Consider the following 25741-nt stretch of genomic DNA (forward strand, 5'->3'; position numbering starts at 1 on the left):
TGCATTAACCAATCAGTAGCTTTACTGACATCCTCTGAGGGAGGAGCACTGAGCCGGTCTGGGGGCAGTCGGGCCTGGTCAAGAGCTTAGCGTTGCTGGGTACAAGCTGTGGGACCTTGGGAAAATTACTTAGCTTTTCTGTGCCTCAGTTTTCTGAGCTTTAAAATGAGGAGAATGCTATCTCTATCATAGCGTCGTTGTGAGGTTCAAATGAACTGGTTCACTAAGTGCTTAGAACCATGGGGACCACAGTAATAAGCACGTGCAGGTGTTAGCTGCCATCATCCCCATCTTCACCTTCACCAGGATCAATTATCTTGTCTCCTTTTGTCTCTTACTCTAGATTCGTAGGCTCCATAAAAATTACTTTTAAATTGATTGATCACGGCATATCTGACTCTGTAAGGTTGTATTGGGCCACATGTGAAAGAGGATTACTCTCTTCCCCCAAATACCGGAAGGTATTTTTGTGTTTCTTGATCGGTGCCTTGAAGAATGTCTAATGGCATGCACCGTGAAGGAAATGACGGGAATACGGATAATAGTTTTTGATAGTAAAACTCTCTCATAGTTTAGTTTGGGAGATAGGGCATACGTAAATTTGATACCAAAAGGTGGTTATATATACCACATATCAAGTGATAGAGTTGCAGAAATTGAGGTGAGGTGAGGTGAGAGTGTGCTGCTTGCTTGCTTGGAAAGATTCTCACTTGTAGTTTCACTAGGATGAACACTGCAAAAGCTTGATTACTTAGCTTAATCTCATTACAGAAGGAGTGGGGAAAATGAAATGATTAATTGGAATACAGATGCTAGGAGTGAAGCAAGCTCCCTGGCTTCAGCTGCCTCTGAAGGCTTGGTCTGTCTTCTCTTTGCGTCGTGGGTTCTTAGCCCTAGGCGTGGTGCCCGCGGAGGAACAGTGTGTGTCTGAAGCTGGAGGATCCCCTGGTTTCTAACGTTTTCCTTTCTGTTTGTCCCGTGTGGGAAAACCACCATGCCAGAGTCTGGTTGGGCTGTGCCAGCCTCCTCCGTAAGATCATCAGTCCCCCTGTTACGTCAGAAGCCGTTTTCTCTTCTACTTCATCTTACCAGAGCATTTACACTTGCTGTTATTGGAACTGTCTTTTGAGTTTGTGCAGCTTTTCCCCAGTAAAAATAGACTTCTTAAGTGAATCCAGCCAGTGTATGTATTAGTGATCCTGGATCGATGGATCAGGTCTACCTGAAAGGAGTTTTATCTCCTAGAATGTTTTCTTTTCAAATAGTAATATATCCTAATACTAATCAAAAGTATTCATGGTTTTTCAGTGTTTTTAGGCAGAAAAAAAGACAACTCTACTGTAACCATACATCCTGGCTTGCTCAGCTGAGTTCTGGTTTATGCCTTTGTCCCTGCATAATTCTTTTTTTTTTTTCTTTTTCAGTATACGAAGTTTATTGTCAAATTGGTTTCCATACAACACCCAGTGCTCATCCCAAAAGGTGCCCTCCTCAATACCCATCACCCACCCTCCCCTCCCTCCCACCCCCCATCAACCCTCAGTTTGTTCTCAGTTTTTAACAGTCTCTTATGCTTTGGCTCTCTTCCACTCTAACCTCTTTTTTTTTTTTTTTTTTTCCTTCCCCTCCCCGATGGGTTTCTGTTAAGTTTCTCAGAATCCACATAAGAGTGAAACCATATGGTATCTATCTTTCTCTGTATGACTTATTTCACTTAGCATCACACTCTCCAGTTCCATCCACGTTGCTACAAAAGGCCATATTTCATTCTTTCTCATTGCCACGTAGTATTCCATTGTGTATATAAACCACAATTTCTTTATCCATTCATCAGTTGATGGACATCTAGGCTCTTTCCATCATTTGGCTATTGTTGAGAGTGCTGCTATAAACATTGGGGTACAAGTGCCCCTATGCATCAGTACTCCTGTATCCCTTGGGTAAATTCCTAGCAGTGTCCCTGCATAATTCTTAAAAGGGGCCTTGCTGTGTTCAGACACAAGAAATTCTGTGGTTACCTTTTTAAAGTATGTCCTATTTTGAGAACCAGTGTGACATTAAGAGCAGAATTAAATTGCATCCTGAAGCTATAATCTTACTCTAACCTGTTACCTTCTTGTGCTGCTTGTGCTGTTCAGTGAGTCATTCAGCTTCTTGAGACCTTGTGAAGCACCTTTCTGTTCTCTGTTAGGTTTTTAAACTGAAATTGTTTGGAGAAAATGTGTTTCCATTTGTCATGGGAGAGTTGTCTAGGATACACCAAAAAATAAGAAATCACCTGCAAATGAACCAACAGTTTAATGTATTAAAGTTCTTTTTAAGCCTGATTTTCTGTGTTGTTTTTCTTTGCTTTCTAGTAAAAGAGGAGATTATAAACAGGCTACATATCATCCTCAGTGGCATCGTCCCACCTTATAGGTTTACAAATCCTCATTCTTCCTTATACTTTGCTCATTATATGAAGTAAAATAGTACAAATACCACTTGGTAGCTCATAACTTAGTAGCTGAAACATATTTAAAGGAATTCTTGTTTCATGCAGTCAGAGTAACTTGTCAGCCATTAGGAAACTCTATATTCTCACCTTCTTTTCCTTCTGTTTTCAGGAATTTAGTGGTTATGTTCAACAAGTGAAATATGCAATGACGAGAATAAAAGCCGCCATGCCAAGAATCTATGAGCTCGCAGCTGGAGGCACTGCTGTTGGTACTGGTTTAAATACTAGAATTGGCTTTGCAGAAAAGGTTGCTGCAAAAGTGGCTGCACTCACAGGTTAGTGATAATATGAATTGTGACTCATTTTTGTTTTGGTCCATATATTTTCTAGGTGTTTCTCCTTTAAATTCTTGTGAATTTAAAGTTAAAAATAATATTTTCCCATCAAGCGTGTGTTTTATATCTATTTTAGAAGTGGTAATGTTAGTCCTTTTGCCTTTTAAAAGTTTCCCACCTATGATTCATACAGTGTGCAATTAAAATCTGTCAGTGCTAGCTTGTTTACTCTGTGGTGGTATTACAATTATTTTCCCTTTAAAGCTGTTTTGAATACCCATTTTATTCTTCTGTTGTTTAATTTTCATTTAAATTTTAGTTCATATACAGTGCAATATTGGTTTCAGGGTTAGAATTCATTGATTCATTACTTACATCCAACACCCGGTGCTCATCACAAGTTCCCTCCTTCGTACCCATCCTCCGTCTAGCCCATCCCCCACCCACCTCCCTCCATCAACCCTCAGTTTGTTAACTCTGTGAACAAACTCTCCTCTTTTTCCCCCCTTCCCATGTTCATGTGTTTTGTTTCTTAAATTCTACATATGAATGAAATCGTATGGTATTTGTCTTTCTCTGATTGACTTATTTCGTTTAGCATAATGCATTCTAGCTCCATCCACATCATTGCAAATGGCAAGATTTCATTCTTTTTTGATGGTTGAGTAATATTCTGTTGTGTGTATGCATATATATATATATATGTATGTATGTATATATGTATATATACACACACACACACACATATACGTATGTATACACCACATCTTTATCCATTCATCATTTGATGGATACTTGGGCTCTCCCCATTGTTTGGCTATTGTTGATAATACTGCTATTAACATTGGGGTGCATGTAACCCTTCAAATCTGTACTTTTGTACCCTTTGCAGAAATACCTAGTAGTGTAGTTGCTGGGTTGTAGGCTAGTTCCTTGTTTAGTTTTTTGAGGAACCTACATAGTGTTCAGAGGGGCTGCTCTGGTTTGCACTCCCACCAACAGTGTAAGAGTGTTCCCCTTTCTCCACATCCTTGTCAACACCTGTTTCCTGAGTTGTTAATTTTAGCCATTCTGACAGGTCTGAGGTGGTATCTCATTGTGGTTTGGATTTGTATTTCCCTGATGATGAGTGATGTTGAGCATGTTTTCATGTATCTGCTACCCATCTGGATGTCTTCTTTGGAAGCGTCTATTCATGTCTTCTGCCCATTTCTTAACTGGGCTATTTATTTTTTGGGGTGTTGAGTTTGATAAGTTCATGATAGATTTTAGATACTTTCCCTTTATCTGATATATCATTTGCAAATATCTTCTCCCATTTGGTAGGTTACCTTTGAGTTTTGTTGATTGTTTCCTTCCCTGTGCAGAAGATTTTTATCTTGATGAAGTCACAATAGCTCATGTTTGCTTTTATTTACCTTGCCTCCGGCCACTTGTCTAGTAAGAACTTGCTACATGGAGGACAAAGAGGTTGCTGGCTGTGTTTTCCTCTAGAATTTTGATGGTTTTCTGTCTCACATTTAGGTCTTTCATCCATTTTGAATTTATTTTTGTATGTGGTGTAAGAAAGGGGTCCAGTTTCATTCTTCACATCGCCATCCAGTTTTCCCAACACCTTTGTTGAAGAGACTTTTTTCCATTGAATATTCTTTCCTGCTTTGTCAAAGATTACTTGACCCTATAGTTGTGAGTTCATTTCTGGGTTCTCTGTTCTGTCCCATTGATCTGAGTGTCTGTTTTTGTGCCAGTACCATACTGTCTTGATCACTACAGCTTTGTAACACAGCTTGAAATCTGGAATCGTGGATGCTGCCAGTTTTGTTTTCCTTTTCCAGAATTGCTTTGGATATTTGGAGTCTTTTGTGGTTCCATACAAATTTTAGGATTGTTTGTTCTAATTCTGTGAAAAATGCCCTTAGTATTTTTGATAGGGATTATATTAAATGTGTAGATGACTTTGGGTAGTACAGACATTTTAACAATGATTGTTCTTCAGTCCATGAGCAGGGAATGTTTTTCTATTTCTTTGTGTCCACTTCAGTTTCTTTCATAAGTGTTTCATAGTTTTCGGAGTACAGATCTTTTACCTCTTCAGTTAGGTTTATTCCTAGGTATCTTATTGTTTTTGGTGCAATTGCAAATGGGGTCGATTCTTCAATTTCTTTTTCTGCTGCATCATGTTTGGTGTATAGAGATGCAACAGATTTCATGTTGTCTGCAAATAGTGAAAGTTTGACTTCTTCCTTTCCAGTTTGTATGCCCTTTATTACTTTTTGTTGTTTGATTGCTAAAGCTAAGACTTCCCAGCACTATGTTAAGTAGAAATGGTGAGAGTGGACATCCTTGTTTTCTTTCTGATTGTAGGGGAAAGGCTATCAGTTTTTCCTCACTCAGGATGATATTAGCTGTGGGTCTTTTGTAGATGGCCTTTATGATCTTGTGGTATGTTTCATCTTACCCCTACTTTGTTGAGGGTTTTTTCAAGAATTGATGCTGTATTTTGTCAAGTGCTTTTTATGCATCTACTGAAAGTATTCTATGGTTCTTTTCATAGTGTGGTGTATCACATTGATTGATTTGTGAATATTGAGCCAACCCTGCAGCCCAGGAATAAATCCCACTTGACCATGTGAATAATTCCTTTAATGTACTGTTGAATTCGATTTGCTAGTATTTTATTGAGAATTTTTGCATCTGTGTTCATCAGGGATATTGGCCTATAATTCTCCTTTTTAGTGGGGTCTTTGTTTTTGGAATCAAAGTAATGCTGGCCTCATAGAAGGAGTTTGGAAGTTTTCCTTCCATTTCTATTTTTTTGAACAGTTTGAGAAAAATAGGTATTAACTCTTCTTTAAATGCTGGTAGAATTCCTGTGGAAAGCCATCTGGCCCTGGACTCTTCTTGGTTGAGGGATTTTAAATTACTGATGCAAATTCTTGGCTGGTTATCGGTCTGTTAAAATTTTCTATTTATTCCTGTTTTAGTTTTGGTAGTTCGTAAGTTTCTAGGAATTTGTCCTAGTTTATTGGCATATATTTCTTCATAGTATTCTCTTATTTGTATTTCTGTGGTGGTGGTTGTGATCTCTCTTCTTTTATTCAAAATTTTATCAATTTGGGTCCTTTGTCTTTTTGATAAGTCTGGTTGGGGGTTTATTAATTTTATTAATTCTTTCGAAGAACCAGCTCTTAGTTTTGTTGATCTGTTTTTTTTGTGTTTCTATATTGTTTATTTCTGCTCTAATATTTATTATTTCCCTTCTTCTGCTGGCTTCAGGCTTTATTTTCTGTTCCTTTTCTGGCACCATTATTTGAGACTTTTCTTTTTGAAGTAGACCTGTATTGCAATATACTTCCCTCTTAGGACTGCCTTTGCTGTATCCCAAAAGTTTTAGACTGTCATCTTTTCATTTTCATTTGCTTCCATGCATTTTTTTATTTCCTCTTTAATTTCCTGGTTAACCTATTCATTCTTTAGTAGGGTATTCTTTAACCTCATGAATTTGAGGGTTTTTCAGATTTTTCTGTGGTTGACTTCAAGTTTCATAGCATGGTGGTCTGAAGATATGCATGATTTGATCTTGATCTTTTTGTACTTGTTGAGGGCTGATTTGTGATCCAGTATGTGACTGTTACATGGGCACTCAAAAAGAATGTATATGCTGCTGCTTTAGGATGAAATGTTCTGAATATATCTGTGAAGTCCATCTGGTCTGTGTGTCATTCAAAGCCATTGTTTCCTGGTTAATTTTCTGCTTAGATCTGTCCATTGTTGTAAGTGGGATGTTAAAGTCCCTTACTGTTATTGTATCATTATCAATAAGTTTCTTCATGTTTATCATTAATTTATTTATATATTTGGGGCTTCTAAATTGGGGGCATAAATATTTACAGTTGTTAGATCTCGATGGATAGACCACTTAATTATAATACAATGCTCTTCTTCATCTCTTGTTACAGTCGTTTTTATATCTAGTTTGTCTGATATAAGTATGGCTATTCTGGCTTTGTTTTGGTGTCCATTAATATGATAGATGGTTCTCCACTCCCTCACTTTCAGTGCAGGTGTCTTTAGGTCAATAGTAGTGAGTCTCTTGAAGGCTGCATATAGATGGATCTTGTTTTTTTAATCCATTCTGATACCCTGTGTCTTTTGATTGGAGCATTTAGTCTATTTACATTCAAAGAGATTATTGAAAGATATGAATTTAGTGCCATTGTGTTATCTGAGCTGGTGTTTGTAGTGATGTTCTTTGATCCTTTTTAGTCTTTGTTACTTGTAGTCTTTTTTTTCTCCATTCAGAGCCCCCCTTAAAATTTCTTGCTGGTTTAGTGGTCATGAACTCTGCTAGTTTGTCTGGAAAACTCTACTTCTCCTATTCTGAATGACAGCCTTGCTGGATAAAGAATTCTTGGCTGCATATTTTTCCCATTCAGCATGTTAAATATATCCTGCCACTCCTTTCTGGCCTGCCAAGTTTCTGTGGATAGGTCTGCTGAGAACCTGATCTGTCCTCCCTTGTAGATTAAGGACTTTTTTTCCCTTGCTACATTCAGGATTCTTTCCTTATCTGTTTCCCCCACAGTAGCCGACTCCAAGAGTTCAGGTTTTTCGCTCCGCTGTGGTAGCCTCTGTAAGCAGGGCTCCCTCTTTGCTGCCGTATCCATAGTTCTATCTCCCTCGCACCTCCTACTTTCCAAAAGGTGGTTGCTTTTGTACTTGTAGACTTGCAGTTTTTATTCTCTCAGACCTCGGATTGATTTCTTGGGTGTTCAGAATGATTTGATAATTATCATGCTGTGTTTGTGGGACAAGACAGGCTTAGGGTCCTGCCATCTTTACTCTGAATACCCATTTTCAAAGCTGGCAAAATCAATGGATGGTTGAGAGACATTTATTTCAATGGTAAATATGTTTTTTCTGTTTTTGCTTTTCATATCCTGGAACTTTCTATTTATCTTGCCGAAATTAGAAAACTATTTAATTTTAGACGATAACTCATAGGGTTATTTTTTTCTTCAGGGTTGCCTTTTGTCACAGCTGCAAATAAATTTGAAGCTCTGGCTGCTCATGATGCTTTGGTTGAACTCAGTGGAGCCATGAATACTACCGCCTGCAGTCTGATGAAGATAGCAAACGATATTCGTTTTCTGGGTTCTGGTCCTCGCTCAGGTCTGGGAGAGCTGATCTTGCCTGAAAATGAGCCAGGAAGTAGTATCATGCCAGGTAATGACTAGCTGGTAAACATTAGCGCTGGAACTTGACAGGGACCCAGGCGTTCTCATGAACAGAGCATGTCTCCTTGTGTTAAGCGTGATCCCAGACATAGATAGAGACGTGTGTGTCACAGTTATTTCAGAATATTTTTGTGGGCCACCTTTGATCAGAATTGGGGAACATCACCCAACATTATAGGAAAAGAGAATTTTAATAGCATGTATGTGGATTCCTACATTAGAGAATAGAGGAATCTCTCTTTCACAATCCAAAGCCAGAAGAATTCTGAAACCAGCTGTGAAAGTGGTCAGCCTGGGTTGAATAAAAATGAATTATTCCAGTTGCCTGTTATTTCATTTTCTGCTTGGGGTTTTGGCCTGTTCAGTAAGGGAAGTGACACAGGCTTTGGATGTCTGGATTCTAGGAAGCCATATGACAGATTCATGTGACAGTCACTGAATCCTGAGGGGAAGTGTTGGTAGCTCTGTTAGACGAGTGTAGTGGGTGAACAGTGACACTTAAGTGACAATAAGGAGGTGACTTCAGACTGGAGGGATGTCTCAGTAGCAGGCTGCAGGTCTCTGCCACTTCACCACTTCCCTGGTGACTGAGGGTGAAAGCAGAGAACACGTGTGGGTCACACGAGCAAGTAAGGAAACAGCAGTACGCCAGAATTGAGGCCTCTGTGTGTTGGGCTAAAACTGACAAGGTGACTTCTAATAGTGAAGAAGAAAGACCTGAGTGTTGATTCTCTTAAATCTACACATGTGTACAGAATGAGAAGAGATCTGATTTTAAAATAATTCATGTTCAAAAATGACTTCAATTTAGTTGATGGCAAATGCAAGGTAATTGCCTAGAAAAGAGAAACCCAGATCCACAGATGAGGAAATAACCTTCCCAGTGTGTTGCCTTGTACTGGTCGGCAGAACCTGGTATGTCAGGTTCACACCTGAGCTCGTCAGAGGGGTGCTCCCAGGGTACTGGGACTCTGGGGACTCAAGACGAATAGGAACATTCCAGTGTAATGTCCACTTCCTCTGAGCAGTCTCCCAAGTGTCAGTGAGGTGCTAAGAGTTCCCATAGCAGCCTGCTTCTCTGTATTTACCCCTCAGGTCCTGTAGTTGCCTGCTGTCTCTGCTCGGCCTCCCAAGTTCTGCAGCGCAGGGGCTGCGCCTTTCTCACCCACTGTTGCATGTTCAGTGCCTGGCTTCGTAACTATGTCCATGATGAATGGAAGCCGAGAAGATGGGGTGGGCTGGACTCAATGTGCGGTTGCCCAACTCCTCACACATTAGCTGTTGAACCATTCACGGTCTGTGGCAACCTGTCCTTCCTTATTTGGTTGGTTTGCTTCTTTGCATCAGCACTGATGGTTGGACACTTGCTTTCTTACATGTCTTACTTTATTTAATGAAGTCAGATTTCCTTCTTTTCTTGATAATTTGACATAATACCTAATCTTGAAGCCACAAGCATGTTTTTTTTTTTTTTAATATGAAATTTATTGTTAAATTGGTTTCCATAAAACACCCAGTGCTCATCCCAACAGGTGCCCTCCTCAATACCCATCACCCGCCCTCCCCTCCCTCCCACCCCCCATCAACCCTCAGTTTATTTTCAGTTTTTAAGAGTCTCTTATGGTTTGGCTCCCTCCCTAACTTTTTTTTTTTCTTCCCCTCCCCCATGGTCTTCTGTTAAGTTTCTCAGGATCCACATAAGAGTGAAAACATATGGTATCTGTCTTTCTCTATATGACTTATTTTCACTTAGCATAACACTCTCCAGTTCCTTCCACGTTGCTACAAAAGGCCATATTTCATTCTTTCTCATTGCCACGTAGTATTCCATTGTGTATATAAACTTGCACTGTTGGTAGGAATGCAAACTGGTGCAGCCGCTCACGAGCTTGTTTGATGTGAGTCTTTCCTTGGTGGCTTTCTTGAAGGCAAGGTGAACCCTACGCAGTGTGAAGCGCTCACCATGGTTGCAGCCCAGGTCATGGGGAATCACGTCGCCGTTACCGTTGGAGGCAGCAATGGACATTTTGAGTTGAATGTTTTCAAGCCAATGATGGTAAGCTTTCAATCTGATTTTTAATTTTTTTTTTACTGAAATCTAAGTGTATTGTTTTTTCTTTCATAAAAGTCTTTGGAGGTTTCACATTAGGTCCTGGGATGATAGAAGTAGCAATTGGAAGTCAAGCATATGTTAATGTTAGCAGATTAAGCCTGGAAGGAAGCCTAGGGGAAGTGTGGATAGCCCTATTAGAAGACTTTTAGCTCAAGTAATTTGATGACTTTTAGGTGACTTTTAACTCAAGTAATTTGATGGTTTGCTTTATTTAATAGGAAGAAAAAGTGTGGAAATAGGGTGTGGGTTTCTTCCTTATCCCTCACCAGTGAGGATGCCAGTGGCTAGAAATAAGTCAGGTCTCCTCAGGCTGTCCCTCAACTGTCTCCTCCTCATGCTGCTGCTTTATTTTTCTCTCAAGTTCAGTCTTTTAGAGGAATAACCCACATTCACTTTCAGGCAGATTCATTACTCCTGGCTTCCCCCGCCCCACTTGTGCTTGAACTGTTCCCCTGGTCATTTGGAACCCCCGCAAGCCCATAGACTTGCTGACCTCTGAGCTTAGCCATGACTCCCTTCTGTTTGGCGTCCTCAGCACCCTCCTCCCATGCCCTTCTGTCCCTCTCTGGCTTTCCTTCATCTGTTTTCCCTCTTCCACAGACCTTGAAAACATTCGTGTGTCTAAAAATCGTTCTTTTACTTCATCTTCATGAAGATGGAATGAGGTGACATCATCTTTCATCCATTTTCCTCTGCTTCGGATAACAGGGCTGTCGTCACGTGGAGTCTGTTACTAGTGTAAAGTGTTATATCTAAAATATATTAAGGGCTCATTTCCAGTTTGTATCTGGTATAAAGTCTGGTTTTAATTTGATAAGAACATGCAAATGACAGATATTGAGAATATTCATTCAGTGTATTTGTCAAATCTAGATCAGGCACTGTACTGAGTACTAGTGGTAGAATAATAAGGAAGACAAGATATTTATTTGTCCTCAAGGCCTGTACGTTCTTGTGAGAAATAAAAGGCCAAAGCAGAACTCGCACATGTAAGCTTTTGCTTTCCTGTTGGATTCCAAACAATATGAGCTGCCTGGCAAATATAGGTGTGCAACAAATGTCTTGCTAATCTTTTTATGTTAAAACACAAAAATCTATTTTTTTGTCTTTAATAGAAAATACATCAGGGTAATCAACATTTGCCTTACATTAAAGTCATTAGTATCGAATTTAACCATGAGGTTCTGTGCCTTCTTGTAGAGTCCATTGTTGGGAGTATAGTTTTCAGATCCTGATGTTTTAGAACAAAAGAGAGTAGGATGTGACTATAGCTTTATACATATTAGAAATGTTACCAAAAAGGAAAAACATGCTAAAACTAAAAAACTAACTGATTTTCTGTTGGTTTTAAAATAATGTGTGAAAGGTTATTTTAAAGTTCCTGAGGAATATTTGTTTTGTTAAGCATAAAAAATGTGATCAGTGAAACCTGGGAAGTCCTCACTTCATTCACTGCTTCCAACAGGCTGAACATTGTAACATTTGCATCTTTGCTTCTCTTCCGGAGGATTCTTTTTCCATCTCTGGTTGTTTGAGTCCCCTCCATCAAATAGGACTTCACCAGTTCCTACAACTGGAATTAATTTCTCTTTCTCTGTGCTAACATTTCATACCCATGTTTTATCACACTACAGGGTCTCTTGTGTTTCAGTTTATTTGTATTTATGTCTTTTATGTTTTTTAGATTTCAGTGTCCTCAAATGTTCCATGGATATAGTGCTTTACAAGTTGTAGGAGTGCTGTTTATCAAATTACGTATTCATTTATGAGCCAGCAAATAATATACGCTAGTGAACAAAAAACATTAGGGTTAATAAGCCTCTCTCTTCTGTGTCTCTCCCTCCCTCCTCCTCCCTTGTTCTACGCCCCTCATAGATTAAAAATGTGTTACACTCAGCCAGGCTGCTGGGGGACGCGTGCGTTTCCTTCACAGAAAACTGCGTTGTGGGAATCCAGGCCAACACAGAGAGGATCAACAAGCTGATGAACGAATCTCTAATGTTGGTGACAGCTCTTAATCCTCATATAGGTAAGGTTTAAGGAATAATAATGTCATTTTGAATACAAAATTTAAAAGCTAAATATTTTTAAGAGATTATTGGATCAAGGTGGACAGCAGATTCCTTTTGGGCATTGTTTCAGTAAAATCTCATAAAATATTTGAAATTGCATTGAAAGACACTGTTTATATATTAGTATGCTGTCCGTTAGGTTTCATTTTATTTGAAATGTGGTAAACTCAGAAGTTCAAACTTCCATGAATCTTAATGGAATTGAGATGCTTAATGTTCTGTGCAGCGCCTGGGCCCTCACTTGGTAACGTCACTAGGTGGCACTGGCTGATTAGCAGTGTGGGATGAACTCATTTTTCTGCCTTCTCTAGAGGCTCTACTACACTTTGATTTTCTTGTTTTATTCAATTCAGAAGTGGAAAGCTACCAATAAGAACAAAAGAAAAAGGACTAAGTATTCATTGCTTTTAGGGAAAGGGGGGGAAATGCAAATATTTTATCTAAAACTGTGACTCTTATATTGCAAGCCTTTTCTAGAATTGCAAATATTTTATTATGTGTTCAAACATATCGACTTGGATTGCAGACTGACCACAGTGATCCTCACCAAAGATACTCGTCTGACTTGTAGGTCTTGACACATTCGTTGCATTACATTATGGTGTCTTAAAAGCCTTTTCCCCTCTTCTGCTAAGCTGAGACAATAACAACAACAACAATAATAATGGTTCTGTTTTAAAACCAGTTCTGATGTAGTCATTTTGGCATGATATGTTTGCTGTTTAAAATATTCTTCTATATGGGGCCCCTGGGTAGCTCAGTTGGTTGAGCTTCCGACTTTGGCTCAGGTCATGATCTCGCAGTCTGTGAGTTCGAGCCCCGCGTCGGGCTCTGTGCTGACAGCTCAGAGCCTGGAGCCTGCTTCCGATTCCTTGTCTCCCTCTCTCTCTGCCCCTCCCCTGCTTGTGCTCTGTCTGTCTCTCTCTCAAAAATAAACATTAAAAAAAATTAAAAAAAAATTCTTCTATAATGCTGAACTTCCAAGGCAGATTTTCTACTATTGGCCTCACATCAACATATAATTTCAGTTTTGTAAAGTAAGAACTCATTTGACTGCTTCAGGTAACTCTGAGCCCAATGTGATATATCCTATTCTTTGATGTAGTGTTGAGATTGGTAATATTTTGATCCTTTAAAAGTTATTGTACATGGGCCACCTGGGTGGCCCGGTTAAGTGTCCAACTCTTGATATCAGCTCAGGTCATGATCCCAGGGTCATGGGATTGAACCCCACATTGGGCTCTGCGCTGAGCATGGGGCCTGCTTGGGATCCTCGTGCTCTCTCGCTCTCTCTCATAATAAATAAATAAACATTAAAAAAATCGTTGTACATTAGCATTCAGCCAGAGAGCTACACAGGGGATCCCAGAGGCTTATGTGAGAAATGTTCCCTCACATCTGTACTTCAGAACCTGTTGCCAAAACACTGAAGCTAGAGGTGCTCTTAAAGCTGGACGATTGGTTAGTCTTTTTTGGAATCCGTGTTCTGTGAGGTAAAGGCCATGCGAGGATAAACCACACCTTGCTGGTGCAGCGTGAGCCTTGCAGCTGCATGTCCTGGGTTGTCTGTGTGCTTATTATGTGGTGGGCTGGGTGGGAACAGGGTTTTGTAGGACTTGAAGACAAGAACTGAATGGTTAGCATAAGGCTAGACGCGAATGTCATCAAAATAAATGTACACCGTTCTTATATTGACCCTGAACATTTGATGAACATTCTTCCTCAAAGTTCCTCTAATCAGTAAGCACCCTGTTCAGTATGTTTAGTATTTACAAATTCAGTTGAGTAAAAAAATGGCCCCTAATTAGTTCATAGATGGTTACTGGTTACATGTCAGCTTCATAATAGTGTTGCCTCAGGAAGCTTTGTTCCTTTGACCATAGTCCTCTGATCTGGGGGTATTTGGGTTTTTTTCCTCCTTCATTGGTTTCATTTTTGTTTTTTTCTGTTTTTTCTTGTTTTGCTTTCTGACCTTTTTTATAAATTGTGTTAAGTGCAGACAGCTTGCAAAGCTGCCCTGCCCCTTTGTTCATTCCAGAAGCAAATGATTGAAGCAGACAGTGCACCTGGGTCTTAGTACATGATTCCATCTGTGCTGAAACTTCCCCACTGCGTCCTTGTGGCTTCTGGGAAGAGGTCAGGGTACCAGGCACTGCCCGTAGAGAAGCACGTAGAGAGGTGCTGTTGGAAGCCGCTGGCAGGTGCATCCCTCCCCAAGGCCCTCGTTCCCCTGCCTCCCACTGAGAGCCAGTCCCTGCAGCTCCCGCACAGGGTGCTGTTTGCTGTGGCACAGCAGCAGTTAGCTGGTTATGCTTTGGTGCAGAGATCGCTTCTGGTTAAACATGTTGTTAGAAACAACACGTATTTCTACTACTCAGTTGTTTTTTCATCTCTTGGTGCTATATTTTCTTTTTCTTCCCCCTGCAAAAATATCTGAGTTATTCTTTGGTATAATATTGAGATTGGTAATAATGTTTTGATCACTTAAAAATTATTGTACATTATGGGTGCCTGGGTGGCTCAGTTGGCTAAGTGTCTGACTCTTGATTTCAGCTCAGGTCATGATCTCCTGGTTTGTGGGTTTGAGCCGCGTGTCAGGCTCTGTGCTGGTAGTGCAGAGCCTGCTTAGGAGTCTCTCTCTCTGCTCCTCCCCCACTCACATACTCTCTGTCTCGAAATTAATAAATAAACTTAAAAAAAATAAAAAATAAAACTTTTATACACTAGAATTCAGCCAGAGAGCTACACAGGGGAACCCAAAATCTATTGACATTGGCAACTACAATTAGTAACAAATCTGTTGTCCAAAGTGAGGTATGGTGAAGTCTGTATTAAGAAAAGTAAAGGTTTTATCCTGTATCAAACATAACTCTGAAGATGATCACTGTTAAATATTTTTAAGATTAAAAATGTTATTTTAGATGTCAGTAGCCTCAGTATCAAGTAAATAATGATTATCTTTTGCTTTAGAAAACCAAATTTCACTACTAACTCCTACGTTGCCTGTTGTATTTTTCTTCAGGGTATGACAAGGCAGCAAAGATTGCTAAGACAGCACACAAAAATGGATCAACCTTAAAGGCCACTGCCATTGAGCTTGGCTATCTCACAGCAGAGCAGTTTGATGAGTGGGTAAAACCTAAGGACATGCTGGGTCCAAAGTGATTTAAATGAATTTATAATAAAAAAAAATATGTTCTATAAAATAAAAAAAAAAAAAAATGAAAAAGACTCCTTTTATTTCTTAAGCAAAAATGGATGAATGTGAAAGGAAACCGCTCCTGAACTTGACTGTCTCTAGCAGAGCTCTTTGATCGGTGTGTAAAACCCTGGGATGTGCTTGGGTCCAAAGTGAATTTGAAAAGTGTAAAATGAAATAATTAAATTGTATGAAGTCAAACAGATTCATTTTTTCTTTTATGTTAATTGTCGTTGAATCTCATTTTTGTGACTGTGTTTATTCATATATTTTATAAAAATTCCATATCAATTTTTAAAGAGTTTTAATTTTTTTAGCTGGTGTTTTCAATTCCCCTGTAGTGAAAAAGTACTTGTTATCTGATTCCTAATGATATACTTAGACATCTATTATTTTCCTGTGATTTGGGGGCATAAGGTAAGCAAGCACTGGGCCTACTATGTGGGGATGTCAGTGTCTGTGTGTACGTATGCACATGTGCACATGTGTGTCTATTAGGAAGTAGGACAGTTAAAAAAAAACTGGGCACATGTATTCCATGTGCTGATTACACACACACACCTGGCCTTAGTTGAATTACCACAGAAAGGCTGCAGACTATGGGTCAGGAATTCTAGGATGTGAATTAGAAAGGACCAGGGTACAGGCCTGAACTTCGGAAGTGAGGAGGGTGTTGGGAAAGTGAGTCTGCCCCCTGGTCTCTGCGCACCACTGCCGGGACTTTTCAGCAGGAATTTGCTTGAAACAACCACAGGGGATTTTGAACAAGCAGTTCTAGGGAGATCCAGGCCAGATTGATCCAGGTTTAGCTTCTAAACCTGAAGCTAAAGGTGCTATTTAACTCAATCAACCTCCATTGTGGAGGGAGCTCACAGTTTGTTTTGTTCTTTCTTGCACTTTCTCTCATGATAAATGACAGGGTTGTGGAGAGACAGTCCCACTGGTTAAAGTATCTCGCATCTCCTCTATCAACTGTGTTTTTTACTTACCCCTGATATTTATTCCTGGAAAATTGGCCATCAGCACCCACTCTCTGTAGTATTTAGATGGCAGTGTATATAGCATGTAAAATTGTAATTAAAACTTCTAGAAACATTGTGATGAAAGGTGAGATTATGTTCTTCTAACTTATCTCTTAAGCTTGAGTGGACACTTTTTTTTTTAGCTGTAAAAAGGATTTCAAAGCTGTTTAAAAAAATTTTTAATGTTTATTTTTGAGACAGCACGAGCAGGGGAGGGGCTGAGAGAGAGGGAGACATAGAATCTGAAGCAGGCTCCAGGCTCTGACATGTCAGCACGGAGCCAGACGTGGGGCTCAAACTCACAAACCACAAGATCATGACCTGAGCCGAAGTTGGATGCCCAACCAACTGAGACACCCAGGCACCTCTCAAAGCTTTTTTCATGCAACTGTGGAACCTATAGGATCTACTTTTCAGCCCATCAGTGACTGTTTCTGCCAGTGTTCTTCACATGGGGATGGTGTGGTGTTTGTGCAGTTTGCTTTAAAACAAAGCGCCCATTCTCTTTGTTTTGTTGGAAAAAAAAAAAAAAGATTTTTATTGGAAAACATAAAATCAAATTGCTTAGCAGTGCCTGAAAGCCAACAACCAAATGGGCAACTGATCTGTAGTTGTGGAACTTCGTGATGTTGGATGTTCTTTCTTAGGCGTCTTCCATCTAGATAGGCTGTTGTTCAAGGGCTCAACTAGAGACATAACCAGTTACATAATAAGGACAATAGTGGATTGAGTTCCTAGTCTCAGTCTATGCACACCTGTCTACCATATCCTGAATGACATGTTATAAGTCGTCATGTCCTGATGACTTAAGTCGTCACTGAATCTTGTGAGCTGACTGCCGCCTTTGATGTTTGTGAAGGAAAGAAAACTGCTTTCTGATGTAATCCTAAGTAAGGCTTTTAGAATTCCCTGGTGAAGGGTTGTACTGCAAGTCAACTTCACTGTTTTTACACTGGGGAGTTTTGTCTTCCATGGGACATTCAGCAATATTTAGAGACCTTTTTGGTTCTGATGACTGGAGACAGGGTGCTACTGGCCAGAGATGGAATGGGTGGAGGCCAGAGATGCTGCTGAACATCCTGTAAGGCACAGGGCAGGCCCCTACAGCAAAGGATTTTCCAGCCCAAGATGTCAATAGTGTTGAGACTGAAAAATCCAAAAAGTATTCTCTTTGGAGGTGCTCACCATTCAGTTAGGCTTCACTACTTCCTGGTGTATGTATGGTGTCCTGGAGTTGCGGTGACTTGATGAATTGAAACTGTGAGCTGTCTCATGTCTTCCATGTGAGTGTGAGCAGGAAAGTGTTCGTGAAACATGAAGTTGAACGCAGGTGCTCCTACCTGCAGTGACCTGTTCCCAGCAACATGTCCAAAGATTTGTACTGGATAAACCTGACGAGGGGCAAGGACTGACAAACGTGGTGGGTAAATGTGTTTAAAATGGGCACAAAATCAATCCATGGATTATGCATATGTGATTGTGAAGAAGCCTGTAGAATGACGAAGGGCTATCTTGAGAAACTAATTTCAGGAGAAGAAAGTCAAGGGATTCATGATCCACCTGGAACTACCACCAATTTGACCCACAGAAGCATTAGGGAAATTCATAGTCACAGGGTAAATTTAAATTTGCTCACTTAATAAACTAATTTGGTTGACAGAAAAAAAAAATCTATGTTCAGAAAAATTTGGTAGAATATTTCATACTCAAACATTTTAAAGACCATGTTCTTGACTATGGCTTTTCTTACATGTCTTCATTTGCCCTTTTGCTTTATAACTATGACAGCAAGAAATCTGGAAGAGACAAATTTAATACATGTTTTGAAAGATATAAGCTTAAAACTGGCAACCTAGAATGAATTTAGTGGTAGAGATTAAGAAGTACAAACTTCCAAGTATAAATAAGTTATGGGAGTGCAATGTACAGCATAGGGAATATAGTCAGCAATATTTTAATAGCTTTCTATGGTGACAGATGGCAACCAGACTTGTGTGGAGCATTTTGTAATATATGAAAACATTTAATCATTATGTACACCTGAAACCAACAGGATATTGCATGTCAATTATACTTTGATAATTTTTTTAAACTTTGGAAGAAAAGCTCCTAATTGCATACTGCGTCATAAAAAGAGGTTTTTTAATAGCAAGTTTATTAAATTTACATTCAGTAACTGGCTTTTGAGCGACTGATCTCAAGCTGCTCCCACCTGCAGTTTGGGTGAGGAGAAAGAAGCTGCCGATTCTTGTCTGCCATTTGTGATGTCCAGAGGCAGAGCATATGCAACACTGTCACGCCAGACAGCTGAGGCCACTGTGTTGGTATCTTCTGATCATCCTGGAGACCTCTGCCAACATTGCACCCACCCTGCACTTCAGGGTTTTCTCCCAGACTGGAGACAGGTCCCCAGCTACAGATCAGTTTGCTAAGATGAGCACCAAAAAGCTCACTGGTGGATACGAAACGTATCCACCCGTGAGCCTCTGGAATGAGAAGTCTCTGGGATTGAAGGGTAGGAGAGAATGAAGGTTTCCTAATGCAAACTCTACACTCTAACTGATGAGCCTCCTCTTTAAGAATCTGTGGTCAAGGGGCACCTGGGTGGCTCAGTCAGTTGAGCGTCTGACTTTGGCTCAGGTCTTGACCTCATGGTTCGTGAGTTTGAACCCCATATCAGGCTGTGCACTGGCAGTGTGAAGCCTGCTTGAGATTCTCTCTCTCCCCCTCTCTCTGCCCCTTCCCTGCTTGCTCTTTTTTTCTCTCTCTCTCTCAAAATAAATAAACAAACTTAAAAAAGGAATGATTTGTAAAAAATAAATAAGGAATCTGTGGTCAAGAATATTCATTTTGCCTCAGTCCGATGAGAAAGGAATTCTCACTTCTTCATGAGAGCTGCATGTTTTCTTCAGCAACTCAGGGCTATTCATCACATCAGATGTTCAAGCAGAGGTGAAATGCGAAGCTGTATGGAGAATGGCCGAGCAAGACACACAAGGAAAATGAGAGGTAACCACTGAAGGAGACAGATGTGGGCATGGAGGTTAATCGGAGTGGCTCATACTCTAGGCACTTGGAGGAGGAGGAGGAGAAAGCAGGTAGATCCAGTGGAGTTCAGTTCCACCTCTGCTCCCTCCTGGGGGACTTTCTGGTCACAACTCAAGACCTGTAGACCCATCACCTTATCCTTACAATGGAGCTATTGATACATATTCATACTTATATCCCTAGGCTCATGCGAGTATATAAAGTACCCAGCACAATGCCTGCCCCAGTTAGCTTCTCCGTTTCATTCCTTGAAGACAATGGGCACAATTGCCAAATACTGAACTGATTTTTAAAAGGATGAGACTGGGGTGAGATCAGAGTTGGCCATTTTTCCCCTCAAGAGTGTCCAGCTGTGTAATTTATCAACCAAGCTGGAACACTTTGTAGAATTAAAGGAGGCCATCAAATAATTGAAATTATACAATTTTTGAAATGTTTATGAACCAATTATTTTTATCATATTGGTGGACCTACAAATAGTGCTACTCAAAAGCTAATCTCAAAAATAGAATTCTCTCCAAAATAATAAACAACACATATGTATGTGTGTGTACATTAAAAAGCAAAATTTTAAACAATTCTGATTTTCTGAACATTAAAAATAGAAGCAAAAACTCTTGGTACCTATTCGTAGAATTTGGTGAGTTCCTTGTTTTTTTTTTTTCTAAAGTTTATTTATTTTGAGAGAGAAAGAGAGTGTTAGCAGGGGAGGGGCAGAGAGAGGGAGAGAGAATCCCAAGCATGTTCCGAGCTGTCAGTGCAGAGCCCGGCATGGGGCTCATGTCCACAGCTCGTGTCGTCAGACTTGTGTGGCGGGGCTTGAACTCACAAACCATGAGATCGTGACCTGAACTGACTGAGCCACCCAGGCGCTCCTGGTCAGTTCCTGGTTATCTTCCTCTAATAAAATGTCACTTTTTTTTTTTTTTAGGAATGTATTTTTTCCAGTAGGGTCTTATTATTTTCAAATTTTACACAAAATTGTCTGTAATCTTTAAAATTGTGTTAATGGTTAATAAATGTGAAAGTTTGCTATTTTAAATTTACTCTCCTTTGTAGACTATATGATATTTTTAATTGAACAATTAGTCTTTCTACAGCTGCTGACGCACCTGATAAGCTCATAGTAAATTCTGTTAAATTGAGGATACTTATAATATTATTTTTGTATTGACATGTGTAGTATTTTGACCCAATTTCTCTTTTTGCCCCCATTCAGGCTAACTTTGATAGGTGGTTTGTTTTTTTTTTTTTAATTTTTAAATTTGAGTATAGTTGACACACAATGTTACATTGGTTTTAGGCATACAACATAGTGATTCAACATCTCTATACCTTATGCTGTGCTCACCACAAGTGCAGCTGCGGTCTTTCACCAACGCTATTACAATGCCATTGACTATATGCCTGTACTGTGCTTTCTATCCCCAGGACTTATTCCTTCCATAACCAGAAGACTGTATCTCTCACTCTCTTTCCTCCATTTTGCCCATCCCTCCCACTTCCCTCTGGCAATCACCAGTTTGTTCTCTGTATTTATAGGTCTGATTCTGCTTTTTATTTATTCCTTTGTTTTGTTTTGTTTTAGATTCCACATCAAAGTGAAATCACATGCTATTTGTCTTTCTCTGGCTGACTTACTACGCTTAGCATAATAGGTTACATGCTAAGTGTAATACGTAAACAAAGAAGTTTTTTTATTTATGATTTGTTTGCCATATTTGGATGCTGTGAAATCGTAGGATTTTGGTATTCATCCTATTCCAAAACAGAATGTTAATTTGCACAATTATAAGTAGGAACTTCATACAAAAAGTTTTCTCAAAAGCTGAGATGCTCCAAGTGAAATCATGCATGGTTGGAGCATTCATCATGGAATTGGTTTAGTCCTCTTGTTTTTGTTGGGACAAATTTCAATGTCTTCCTTGTTTGCAAGCTTTGTTTTCAATCATTGCAATTCAAATTACAAAGCTAGAATACCTGGGGCGCCTGGGTGGCTCAGTCGGTTAAACTTTGTCGGTTTGACTTTGGCTCTTATCGTGGTCTCTCAGTTCGTGGGTTCAGGCCCGGTGTCGGGCTCTGTGCTAACAGCTCAGACCCTGGAGCCTGCTTCGGATTCTGTGTATCCCTCTCTGCCCCTTCCCCACTCGCACTCTGTCTCTTTCTCGCACTCTCTCTCTTTCTCAAAAATAATAAATAAACATTAAAATAGAAAAAGCTGAACTACCTAAAGCTGTTGGTGCTCCATTTATCAAATATGTAGATTAAAAATCTCCAATTTTATTAGTTACCTGTGGCTACTGTAATAAATTACTACGCATTTGATGGCTTACCACACAGACATTTAGTTCTGGTTGCCCAAAGTCTGAAATCTATCTCACTGGCCACAGTCAGTGTCTACAAGGCCACACCCCTCCTGAGCTCCTGGGGAGAATCTCTTCTCACCTCTCAGCTTCTGGTGTTTGGGGGCAATCCTGTGGCTGCATCCTGCCAATCTCTGATCCCATGCTCACATGGCCTCCTCTTCTGCCTGTGTCAAATTTCCCTCTTTGTCTCTTACAAGAGTGAAGATACATGTGGCTGCCTTTGGGGTCCACCTGGATAATCCAGGACAAGCTGACCATCTCAAGATCCTTTACTTGATCAAATCTGCCGAGTCCCTTTTACCATATGAAGTAACATTCACAGGATCTAGAAATTAGGACCTAGATATCTTTGACAGTCACTATTTAGCATTCTACACCAAACAATTCTGAACAAAATGCAATTACAATTTAGAACCTGCATTTACAAAAAATTCAGTTCTACTGGATGTCACAATGATTTATGAAGTCATTCTTTAAAAGCATTGTGTGCTACCCTAGCTTAAATAATTTTCAAATGTCAGCTTGTTAGCAAGAAATTTTGATTAAGTAAGTATGTAACATGTTTATATATTTTGATAAGGACATCTTCTATTTCAGCGAGGAAAATATCACAGCTTACTTGAATTGTGTTTAGACCATAACCAGTTCCAAGTATGCTTTTGCTCCATAAGCTTCTTAAATTAGTGAAAACATTGTTTTTACCACCACACTGTGTTTCACCAAAATAAGTATCTATATTGCTACAAGATTAAAAACATTTATCCTCAATGTTGAACTTTTTAATAGCATTTACAATAATACTCATGATGCTTTTTCACTTCCAACAACTCAACAAAAATAGATTTTGATCATCATTGGAGATAACTGACTTCCTGTTTGAAACACTTGATGACTAATACAAAAATGTAACTCTTCTGTTAATGAACCCAACTTTATGGCTTCATTTTTTTTTTTTTTTAGTACTTTATTTTTCTTTGACTAGTTTTAGGTTTACAGCAACATTGAGAGGAAAGTAAAAGATTTTCCATTTATCCCTGCTCCTACCCATGCACAATGGCCCTTATTATCACTATCCTGCACCAGTTGGTACATTTGTGCCAGTGATAACCCTACATTAACACATCATTATCACCCAGAGTCCATAGTTTACATTAGGGTTCCCCTTAGTATCACACGGGTTTGGACAAATGCACAGTCGCGTGCATTATAGCTTCACTTCTGGTGTGAGCACAAGAAAACTTGCAAGCAGGAACAAATGAAATTCACTTTGTAGGACTGTCATTAAAAGTAAATGAAAAAGCTATGCTTCACAGAGTGAGATGGAAATGCACTTTGTGAGGTGCCTGGGTGGTTCAGTGGGTTGAGCTCAGGTCATGATCTCGTGAGTGATCCATGAGTTCGAGCCCCTCATCAAGCTCACTGCTGTCAGCATGGAGCCTGCTTTGGATCCTCTGTCCCCCCCACCCTTCTCTCTTCCCTCCCCAGCTTGTATTCTGTTTTTGTATTCTGTCATTTTTGTATTCTCTAAAAAATAAACATTAAGAAAAAATTATTTTAAAAAATGAACCTGTTTTTGAGTTTATTCCTTCTGACGAGGCTTATTAAAATCTTTAAAAAAAACCATTTACCAAATAATAAGTAAATAGTTGTATATTTGTGGTATACAATAAACCTCAAAACGCTTGTGGCAGGTGCGCTCAAATCATTCGCCATATGCTCTGTGGCAAGATGGCTCCGCCTGTATTTCCTGCCCATGTGTAATGCAATATAGGCCTATTTTGGTTTGCTATTGCTGGAGTAACAAACTGCCACAAAATTAGTGGCTTAAAACCACACAGAGTTATTCTCCTATAGTTAGTTTTGGAGGTTGGAAGTCCAAAGTCAGTTTCACTTGCTGGCAGGTCTGGTTCTTTCTGGAGGTTCCAGGGAGGAATCCATCTGTTGCCCTGCCTTTTCCAGCGTCTAGAGGCTGCTTGCATTTGCTTTCATGTCACATTTTCCTCCGCTCTTTCTGGCAGGATGGCCACATCACATACACCTTCCCACCACCACTGACTATTTTTAATTTTTATTATTTTAACACTGCCATCAACTACTGGCCACTCTTCTAATTACTTTCCTAGATACACAGTACCGGGAGGTTTGGGATGTTGAGAGTATGAAGTTGTAAGAGTACTTTTAATATATTCCATCAATTCTCATTTTTCCTGGCAGTTATGTTCTGTAAAAGTCATGGCAAAGACCAAGTTAGCAAATACTGAACGACCGCCCCTGCAAGAAATTCAAGGTTGAGATCCTGCAAGACTCTGGTCAACACACTTCCTCAACTGATCAATACCTTGTTTTATGTGTTTATGCTTAAAAATCTTTTATTTAATATACATTGTTGATTCATTAATGTAGAACTCCTGGCTGGCAGCGCTGTGACTCACGCCTAAACTAAGCTTACCTGACAAATGTACTTTCTCTGTGAGGCACACCACAGCCTCAAATAGACCATGAAAAGAACACTGTTGGGGAAAGAAAATTTTTCCTCCACTCTCAAGGTCTTCCAGCTGGATCAAAAATTGAATTGACATGGGATAGATTAACAGGAGAAAATATCTCCGAAGTTTTATTATGTGCACACAGAGGACCAATAATGAACTTGAGGAATTCTAAGCAGCTGAGGTAGTAGATGGTAAACTAACAAGGTTTATTTCTGCAGGTTTTTCAACTTTAAGGTCACTGTCTTAAAAGACTGAGGATTTTTTTTTTTACTTCTTAGTATAGGGAAAATGTTTTTCATATGGGAGATTTGTTTCCTGCTTTCAGGGGGACAGAGGAGAGTCTGAGTGTCTTGTGCTGGTTGTTTATAACAAACTTTTATTTAAGATAATCAATATGCCAAGGTGGCACATTTTTGGAGCCTGCCCTTGGCCTCTACACTGCTGTTTGCAGAATGAAAGCTGAAACAAGAAGGCAGAGATTGCCTTATTTGAACGCACTGGGAGTGCAGGTCACGTGACCCAGGTTTTGCATTGTATTTTTCATGTCCACCAATGGCCTCAAAAGTGCTGGCAGTACTGACTTGGGGTTACAAATATATTTTAGCCAGGAGGTGAATTAACAAAGATAAAATCCACAAATAATGAAGATTGGCTGTATTACCAAACTCTTTTCCAGAAAAGTTTTACAAATTTATGTTGCTGGTAGCAATTGTATGAGGATACTATTTCAGCTTACAATAAGCATTGCCATGTCAAAAAATTGTTGAACTTTTTTTTTTTTCCTTTTAAGATACCTCATTGTTTTAGTTTGAATTTCTTCTATTACCATTGATGTTAATTTTTGGATTCATTTGTTAGTCATTTGTTTTTCTATGAATTTTTTGTCCTTGAACTTTGCTTATTTTTCTCTTGGGTTTTTTGCCTTCATATTAACTTCAATGAGCTTTATATATATCAAGTTGATTGACTCTTTGACATATTTCATGTAGATATTTTCTCCCAGTTTTACTTTTGCCTAATAGCTGAGTTTCTGAATGTTTGGTGTGCAGGAAATCCATCAACTTTCTCCTTGAGCTCTTTCGAGATATTTGGAAACAACAACAAAAAAGACAGGGCTGTAGTTTGAGAGATAAGAGAGTTTGAGAGACAAAATAGACAAAGTTAACTGTCTTTCCAGCCAAAGGCTAACCTGCAGGATTTTAATCCTGTACTGCATACTGAAATGCTGAGAAAACCACCACCCAGATTTCTGGATCAATTCTCTAAATAAAACCTGTATGTTTTTGCAATCATCAGACCAACAGTAAAGATGATGGAAATAGTCACCTCACAACAGTAGCTAAAAATGTGTTAATTTTAATTAAATCTATTCCAAATACATTTCACAGTTTTTACAAGGTGAGAAATGCCTTGCAAGTAAATA

The 25741-nt window shown here is 39.4% G+C and overlaps 1 protein-coding gene across 1 annotated transcript in view; it reads left to right on the forward strand.

Annotated features, from left to right (window-relative positions):
• The window catches only part of FH (fumarate hydratase), a 30511-nt gene extending 14915 nt beyond the window's left edge, over positions 1–15596 (forward strand). The window contains exons 6-10 of the mRNA XM_042976607.1: positions 2607–2772; positions 7795–7998; positions 9938–10065; positions 11998–12151; positions 15217–15596. Coding sequence (XP_042832541.1) covers positions 2607–2772; positions 7795–7998; positions 9938–10065; positions 11998–12151; positions 15217–15359 — 795 coding nt within the window. The 3' untranslated portion in view covers positions 15360–15596. The remainder of the gene's footprint in view (positions 1–2606; positions 2773–7794; positions 7999–9937; positions 10066–11997; positions 12152–15216) is intronic.
• Positions 15597–25741: the final 10145 nt, after the last annotated feature.

The sequence above is a fragment of the Panthera tigris genome, chromosome F3 (assembly GCF_018350195.1).
Source record: "Panthera tigris isolate Pti1 chromosome F3, P.tigris_Pti1_mat1.1, whole genome shotgun sequence".
In the NCBI taxonomy this organism is placed as follows: domain Eukaryota; kingdom Metazoa; phylum Chordata; class Mammalia; order Carnivora; family Felidae; genus Panthera; species Panthera tigris.